This window comes from Bos javanicus, chromosome 5 (assembly GCF_032452875.1).
Source record: "Bos javanicus breed banteng chromosome 5, ARS-OSU_banteng_1.0, whole genome shotgun sequence".
Lineage (NCBI taxonomy): Eukaryota > Metazoa > Chordata > Mammalia > Artiodactyla > Bovidae > Bos > Bos javanicus.
In genome coordinates this window covers 31,372,367-31,380,451 of record NC_083872.1, presented here as the reverse complement: position 1 = coordinate 31,380,451, position 8,085 = coordinate 31,372,367, and the positions used below count along the sequence as shown (strand labels likewise).

The 8,085-nt window shown below is 56.1% G+C and overlaps 1 protein-coding gene across 1 annotated transcript; it reads left to right on the top strand.

Annotated features, from left to right (window-relative positions):
• Positions 1-3,376: 3,376 nt before the first annotated feature.
• WNT1 (Wnt family member 1) lies at positions 3,377-8,085 on the top strand. The gene is made up of 4 exons (XM_061416273.1): positions 3,377-4,195; positions 4,945-5,198; positions 5,854-6,119; positions 6,615-8,085. The coding sequence occupies exons 1-4, from the start codon at positions 4,092-4,094 to the stop codon at positions 7,101-7,103; spliced, it is 1,113 nt and encodes a 370-aa protein (XP_061272257.1). The 5' UTR covers positions 3,377-4,091; the 3' UTR covers positions 7,104-8,085.

The following is an 8,085-nucleotide window of genomic DNA, read 5'->3' as shown; positions in this document are numbered from 1 at the left end:
ACGCCTTCTGCTGCAGCACCCTGGGCCACCACCCAGAGGCACCAAAGCGTTCGCAGCTGACTGCACTGGACTTCAGAGAAACCCCCAACACTCAGCAGTTGCCCCCCACATATCAGTAAAATTACCCACGACAGAACTTTGCACCCTTCTCCACCAGAGGCTGATGCCTTCCCAGCCCAAAGAGGGAGTGCCACCTGCTGGTGCTTCAAAAGAAGGTAGGCTCCTCTGCCCACAGCTCTCAGCCCTGGTCCCCTGCTTCCCCCCAAGACCCCCATTTAGGTAAAGCCCCTCTCCCTTTGGATATCTCTCTCTCCAATTCCTATTTTAAGAGGGTAGTTTACTACTGACTTTCCACTTTAAGCCTTTAAAGGTATCCATGGTCAAAAGTGATGCAAAAAATAAATAAAGCAGAGTAAAGGAGATAGGTGGCAGAATTCCATTTTATATAGGGGGAGGAGTGAAAGGGATGTGGAGGAACAAACATATGGAGATATCAGGGAAGGGCATTCCGGAAGACAGAAAAGTGAGTGCAAAGATCTTGAAACAGATACTTCCTTGGTATGTTCAAGGAATTAACAAGGAGGCCAGTGTGGCTGGAGGGAGGAACCTACAGGGGTTTTGAAGACAGAAGAGCAGGAGTTTCGTTTTCTGTTTTTTTTTTTTTTTTTTTGACTGATTTGACTTAAAGTATAAGAAAACAGACAAGTCAAGGATGGCTCTAGGGTTCTCATCCTGTGCAACTCAAAGGATGGGGTTGCCATTCACTGGGATGGGGATGACTGAATAAAGAGTAGGTGCAAGTGAATAACTGGGAGTTTAGTTCTGGATATTGTACATTTTGAGATGTTTATTCAAGTGTTAGATGTGCAAGTTCAGAGTTCAGGGCCAGAGATAAAAGTAGGGAGTATGAGACTGTATAGTTCACCAAATGAGTGAGTGTAGACTGAGAAGAAGTTCCAGATTGAAATGGGGTGCAGTCCAATGAGTCATGTAGAAATTGGGTACAAAGGTGGGACCAGATAAAGAGACTGAGAAGGTGAGCAGTCAGGAAGGTAGGAATGGTGTTCCAGGAATCAAGTGAGACTATTTCAAGGAAGAAGTGTTCAACTTTGTCTGTTATTCCTAAAAAGTTTGTTAGGATGAGAACTGAGATTTGACAGTAGAGCAAAATGGAGGTCACAGATGATTTTGAGGAGGAAATGCAGTGGGTTCAAAGGTGTGATTAAGGTGGTGGAAAGAGAGAATAAAGAAAAGAAACTGGCACCGGGGTGATTAAAGCAACACTTTGAGTTGTGCAGTAAAAGACAACACAGAAATGGGGCACACTTAGGTAGTAATGTGACGTCAAATAAAGTTGTGGGGTTTTTTAGATGGGAGACATTATGGCATCTTTGTAGGCTGATAGGTATGATCCAGTAGAGAGGTAAATTGATGACACAGGAAAGGAAGAGAAAACAATTAATAGGGTGATGATTTGAGCTAAATAAATTTGGGCCAGGTCCTGCAAAATTTGACCAGCCCTAGAGCCCTCCCACTCTTCCCCACTATTCCTGGTGGGTGAGATAGTGGAACAAAGGATATGGAATCCTTCTTTCCTCCCTTCTTACTTGTGCTTGTCACCAGTGGCCACAGACAGGACTGCCCTGTCTTCAAGCCCAGCTCCCTCCTCCATGGGGTTTTATCAACCCACTAAACCAAAAGATGTGACCCAGGCCCCAGTGGGAAAAACTCCTAAGGGACAAAGGGCAAGCTGCCCATGGTACACTATCTACTTACTTGAGCCGTCTGTGCTGGGTGGCCTCCACAGGGGCCACTGGCTTTTAGACCTTTGGAAGATGCTAAGCCAGTACACCTTGTCCCTCAGGGTCAAATCCTTGGAGGGGCAAAGGGCCTGGGAAAGATATTCCCCTGGAAAATAACCTCCATCAGGTTTCATTTGGGTAATATGCATCCTTTTAAAATGCCCCAGGAAGTGCCCCAGGAAGATTCATTAAACTTATTAGGCATTTATTCTTTAGAGTGATTTGCCTGCACTGGCAGGGAGGCCTGATCATTTCTGGGCTTGGAACTCTTTGGGACCAGGCCTGATACATTACTCAGTCAAAAAAACATCCTAAAGTCAGGGAAGATGAAAAAAGAGAAGATCAAAATGGAGGCAGGAAGATCCTAAAGACCATTGCTATTTATCTCCCAGTTTGGTGAAGGGCCCCCAGCCTGCTACTGCTGTACAATCACAAGCAGCCATTAAGGTGGAAAAAGCATGGGGTGTGAGTCAGAACAGTCTGGGTTTTAACCTGGCTCTACTGTTCATCCCTTTATTAGCTGCGAGGCCCATGGAAAACTGCCTAATCTAGTTTTTCCTTTGTAAAATGGAGAGAGAGAGGAGAGATGTAAAGGAGGAGATCCTCCTCTTCCAGGGGCAAACTGCATGTGTTGGCGGGGCCTGATAACCAGGCTGGCAGTGCCCCCTATACCCCACACGGGGAACAGCAGCCACTCCTTCCATAGGAGGCAGAGGGGCCCTGAAGCTGAGAGGATGTAGGGAGGCGTGTTAGGGTTAGGTATCCCAGCATGGTGAGAGTGAAGAGAGCCAGAGTTTTAGGTGGAGAAGACAGAAACTTGGTGGAAATTTTCAGAAAGAAGCAGAAATGTGGATGCACAGGTTCTCTGCTCTGGGTTCAGTTTAGTCAGCAGCCCTTCTGCTCCCAGCCCCTCCACACACACACCTGACATCTAGTCTAATGCCTGTCTTTTCTGAGCCCAGTCTCAGAGTCACCGCTGCTCCAGGCCTCATCCATTATGATGCCACCTTGGTTACAGGTTTTGTTCCGTGCCCCCAGTGACATGCACAGGTTGACACATGCCATGGGGTGACACACTATAGGATGACACAAGGTACACAGGGCGAGAGTGACACATATATGCATATTTAATCTCCTACTCATCCACCCACCTCCACACACAGCTCCAGACACTTCCTCGGTCAACCTTCTGGGTCTCTCCTGCCCACCCCCTTCCCGACACATAGGAGATGATGCACTGTCCCAGAGGGTGTCTGTGACAAGATGACTCGATGATGCCTTCTGACCTGAGCTAAATTCCAAGATTCTTGAGAAAGGCTCCTAAAATCCCTCCTCAGAACATGGAGTTTCTGTACATGAGGACACACACTCATGGGTGTATGCACATTCTCACATGCAGTCTCATTTACAACTCTCCCACTTAATGCACACACTGGCAGGCATTTGTGCACTTCTTTCCTCCCACAAGTACAAACCTCTGCTGCCTTAGGTTTCTCTCCATGATCGGGCTCTGTGTGCTCAGCTCATCCCCCAACCCCAACCCACCCCTGGGATTTCCCTGACCACAGCCCGAACCCCACCCGTCTCCCCCTTCTCCTTCCCTGTTCAGCCGTCGGGGGTTCATGGGCAGGGAGGCGTCTCCCCAGAGTTGCTGCCCAGAACCACAGCTTTCCTTCTTCCACTCAGGATGGGGGACCGGGGTGACGTCGAAGGGACAGCCCCACAGTGGGCAGCGAAGTGGCTGAGCTCCTAGCCGTTTGTCCCCGCAGCACACTGGTCGCTGCGCCCCCTGGCGGACTCTGGTCCCCGACGGGCTCCGGACGCGGAGAGGACTGAGGCGGGCGCGCGTGGGAGGGCGTCCCAAGGGGAGGGGTCGGCGGCCAGTGCAGGTCTGGAGGCGGGAGCCACCGGGCAGGGGGCGGGGGTGAGCCCCGACGGCCAGCCCGTCAGCTCTCGCCTCAGACGGGCGGGAGCCACGGCCCCGCTCGCTGCCCATTGTCTGCGCCCCTGACCGGTGCGCCCTGGTGCCACAGTGCGGCCGGCGGGGCAGCCTCCTATCGTCACTTCAGCCAGCGCCGCAACTATAAGAGGCGGTGCCGCCCGCCGTGGCTGCCTCAGCCCACCAGCTGGGACCGCGAGCCATGCAGCCGGTCGCCCGCCCCCAGGGCTGTTAGAGCCAGACTGCGAACTCTCGCCACTTGCCGCCACCGCCGCGTCCCGTCCCACCGCCGCGGGCAGCAGCCAAAGCCGCCCCAACTGCAGCATAGAGCGGGCAAGGGCAGGCAGGCCATGGGGCACTGGGCGCTGCTGCCTTGCTGGGTTTCTGCTGCGTTGTTGCTGGCGCTGGCCGCTCTGCCTGCAGCCCTGGCCGCCAACAGCAGTGGCCGATGGTGGTAAGTGAGCTGGTGCGGGGTCGCCACTTGTCTCGGGGCACAGAGCCAGGGGCCAGCCCCATCCAGCTCCCACGCTCTGGGATCCGTCCGCAGACAGACTTCCTCCAGCGCTCTGACTTCCCTTTGAGACACCGAGGGGCGCTCTGGAGCGGAGCTGGTCCAGAAATTCCAGCTCTGCTGAAGTGGGGTGAATGGTCCGTCCGGCGGCCCACGATACTCCAGGAGGGGAGCCCTCTCTCATCTAGCATTGCCCGTCTTCCAAGAACCCCCAAACGAGCTTCACGGTGGTAGTCACACTACAGGGCTTCCCAGCCTCTGGAGAGAAAGGCCAGGCGTGCACTCCGAAAGAAGCCAATAAGCGGGTGGAACTCCCAAGCATTTCACGCCTTGGGTGGGCATGGACGGCAGGCCAGGATTTGCGAGCCAGACTGTCCGGAAACAGGCTCTGAGAGCCAAGGTGAATATCTAGTCCCTGGGCTCTCCATCCCTCCGCTGTCCAGCTCCGGGCGCAGCCCGCAGTCCCCGAGCAGCCCTAAGATTCCTGGGAACACAAAAGTCTGAAAGCCAAGTCCTTTCAAACTAGTGAGTGCCTAAGCGCGGAATTGTTACCTTATTATTGATTTCTCCCCGCTCTTGTGGGCAAATAGCTCCAGGAAGAGGACAGAGCGAGCATGACCTTTCTGGTTAGGGTTAGGGTTAGGGTGCAGGTCCCCTTCCAGAGCTTGAACTCCTCTCATGCATCTCACCAGGGGCATCGTGAACGTAGCCTCCTCCACGAACCTGCTGACCGATTCCAAGAGTCTGCAGCTGGTACTCGAGCCCAGTCTGCAGCTGCTGAGCCGCAAACAGCGGCGGCTGATCCGCCAGAACCCGGGGATCCTGCACAGCGTGAGCGGGGGGCTGCAGAGTGCTGTGCGAGAGTGCAAGTGGCAGTTCCGGAACCGCCGCTGGAACTGTCCCACGGCTTCGGGGCCCCACCTCTTCGGCAAGATCGTCAACCGAGGTGGGTACCCCGCAAGTTGATGCTTCCGGGGACCAGGGGAGCGCGGGGTCACCTCAGGGCACGGGCGGGCAAGTGCAGGGAAGATGTCTGGGGCATCTGCAGGGTCACAGAATCAGCCTGCCAAGAGCTTCATGCCAGCACTAGCTCTGGGCCAGACTCGTTCCACCAGGAGGTTTCAACCCATGTGCCTCGGGCAAGAAGCTTAGCTTTTCTGAGCCACTGCCCCAGCGAAAGGGAGTGCTGAATGGTGGACGCTCACTGGCCACCACTTTTCCGCAGTCCCTCTAAAAGAAGCCTGCGAGGCTGCTCTCTTGCCTCCAGCCCAGCAAGGCTTGCATCGCTGATGTGAGCTGGAGAGTTCTTGGCGGTGCAGAATTCTTCCGCTCCCCTCTATTCTCTTTTCCCTCCGGGGCTGCCCCACTTGCACCGAGAAGTCAAAATGAGCCCGGAGTCTCAGTAAAGCGTGATTACAAGTGTGGACGAGGTAGCGTGCCCACACACGTGCTTTCGCGGGGAGACCAACTTCCCAACACAGCCGGTCGCCAGGCTTCCAGGACTCTAAGGGCGTGGGACTCAAAGGTCCCAAGGCCTCCCCTGAAGGTGCAGGCTGCACCCCGCGTGCCCCCTCGCTGATCCCCTCTCCCATCCCCAATAGGCTGTCGGGAAACTGCATTTATCTTCGCCATCACCTCGGCCGGGGTCACCCACTCGGTGGCGCGCTCCTGCTCAGAGGGCTCCATCGAATCCTGCACGTGCGACTATCGGCGGCGCGGTCCTGGGGGCCCCGATTGGCACTGGGGAGGCTGCAGCGACAACATCGACTTCGGCCGCCTCTTCGGCCGGGAGTTTGTGGACTCGGGAGAGAAGGGGCGGGACCTTCGCTTCCTCATGAACCTTCACAACAATGAGGCGGGGCGCACGGTGAGCCTGCTTGAGGGTGTCCGCACCCGAAACGGAATGGCAGGGATCTTGGAGTCCCTGCCTTAGGCTAAGCTCGAACTTGGGAAGTAACGGTCGGTGTTAAGGCTAGAGGTTAGGCTAAGGAATCAGGCGAGGGCGTCCGGAGGGCGCGGGGGCTTGGAGGGATTCACAGAATGAAAGGGATAGTCTGACAACGGAGAGGTTAGAAGTCATGTAATCCATGGACTGTGTTGCCTACGCCCGCCACTGTTCAGGTTCAAAAAATAAGGCTGAGAAGCAAAGACAGATTCTCCGGGTGGAGCAGAGTTGGGTTTGGTGTCCAAATCTCTGCGGGGCATTTCGTGGCTCCCTGCCTTTGGGCTCGGCTAGGCCTGGGCCTTTGCTGAGATCCCGGCGACGACCAGGAGGGGGCGGTATCCGGGAAGGTGGCTCTGGCTCTGACGGCGTCCCGGGCCGTCCTTTCTTCTTCTTCTTCCCCACCCCCCGCCTCCCTAGACCGTGTTCTCCGAGATGCGCCAGGAGTGCAAGTGCCACGGGATGTCGGGCTCATGCACGGTGCGCACGTGCTGGATGCGGCTGCCCACGCTGCGCGCAGTGGGCGACGTGCTGCGGGACCGCTTCGACGGTGCCTCGCGCGTCCTCTACGGCAACCGCGGCAACAACCGTGCATCGCGGGCGGAACTGCTGCGCCTGGAGCCGGAGGACCCGGCTCACAAGCCTCCCTCGCCCCACGACCTCGTCTACTTCGAGAAGTCGCCCAACTTCTGCACGTACAGCGGACGCCTGGGTACTGCGGGCACGGCGGGTCGCGCCTGCAATAGCTCGTCGCCCGCGCTGGATGGCTGCGAGCTGCTCTGCTGTGGCCGGGGCCACCGCACGCGCACGCAGCGCGTCACCGAGCGCTGCAACTGCACCTTCCACTGGTGCTGCCACGTCAGCTGCCGCAACTGCACGCACACGCGCGTACTGCACGAGTGCCTGTGAGGCGCTGCGCGGACTCGGCCCCTGGGAGCACTCTCCTCAAGCCCACCCCCAGATTCACCACTGGCACCTCAGACCCGGATCTGCGCCCACCCCGTCCCTCCAGCCACACTCCGGGATTCCTACTACCTATCCCATCATTTCTCCCACCTCCTCAGACCTGGGGACTCCTGAAACCACTTGCCTGGGGCGGCATGAACCCTCTGGCCATCCTGATTGACCCGCCCCCGGACCTACCTCCCTCCCTCTCCGCGGGAGACCCCCTTGTTGCACTGCCCCCTGCTTGGCCGGGAGGTGAGAGAAGGATCGGTCCCTTCCCCAATCAGGGTCAGCTCCCGACGCGAAGCTCTGCCTCCTCCACCGGGCGCAGCGACCTGCCTGCTTTTCTCCTTCCTTCTCTTTTAACCTCCGTTTTCTCCAGGTCCCCACATGCCCTTCCCCTTCTCCTGTCAAGGGTGCACACCCTGAACACACACCTTGGCATCAGGGCCTTTCTCCTCCCCACCTACAGCTGAAGTGGGAGGTTCCGGGGTGAGAGGGCAGCTGTGGTGATGTGGAAAATGATGTTGGGGACCCGCGAGAAATATCGCCATTCTCCCAGCCTCTGTCATGGAGCCATTGAACAGCTGCGAACCATGCCTCCCTCAGCCACCTCCTACCCTCTTCCTGTCCTGCTTCCTCATCAGTGTGTAAATAATTTGCACTGAAACGTGGATACAAAGCCACGAGTTTGGTTGTTGTAAATAAAAACTATTTATTGTGCTGGGTTCCAGCCTGGTTTGCAGAGACCACTTCCCTCCCCAACCTAATTCTTCTCCATTCTTCTCTCCTTTTGCTCTCCAGCCTTTTCTGACCCCTTTTTGTCTCTCCTAGTTTCTCCAAGATGCCTTTGCATTCCGGAATCAGTATTTCCTTCCACTGTAGCTATTAGTGGCTCCTCGCCCCCCACCAATGTAGTATCTTCCTCTGCAGAATAAAATCTCTA

Bases quoted from the DNA above. Each gene is read 5' to 3' on its own strand.
- WNT1 (XM_061416273.1), top strand. From the start codon at position 4,092: ATGGGGCACTGGGCGCTGCTGCCTTGCTGGGTTTCTGCTGCGTTGTTG. The intron at 4,196-4,944 runs GTAAGTGAGCTG...GCATCTCACCAG, and splicing joins AACAGCAGTGGCCGATGGTG to GGGCATCGTGAACGTAGCCT. The intron at 5,199-5,853 runs GTGGGTACCCCG...CATCCCCAATAG, and splicing joins CGGCAAGATCGTCAACCGAG to GCTGTCGGGAAACTGCATTT.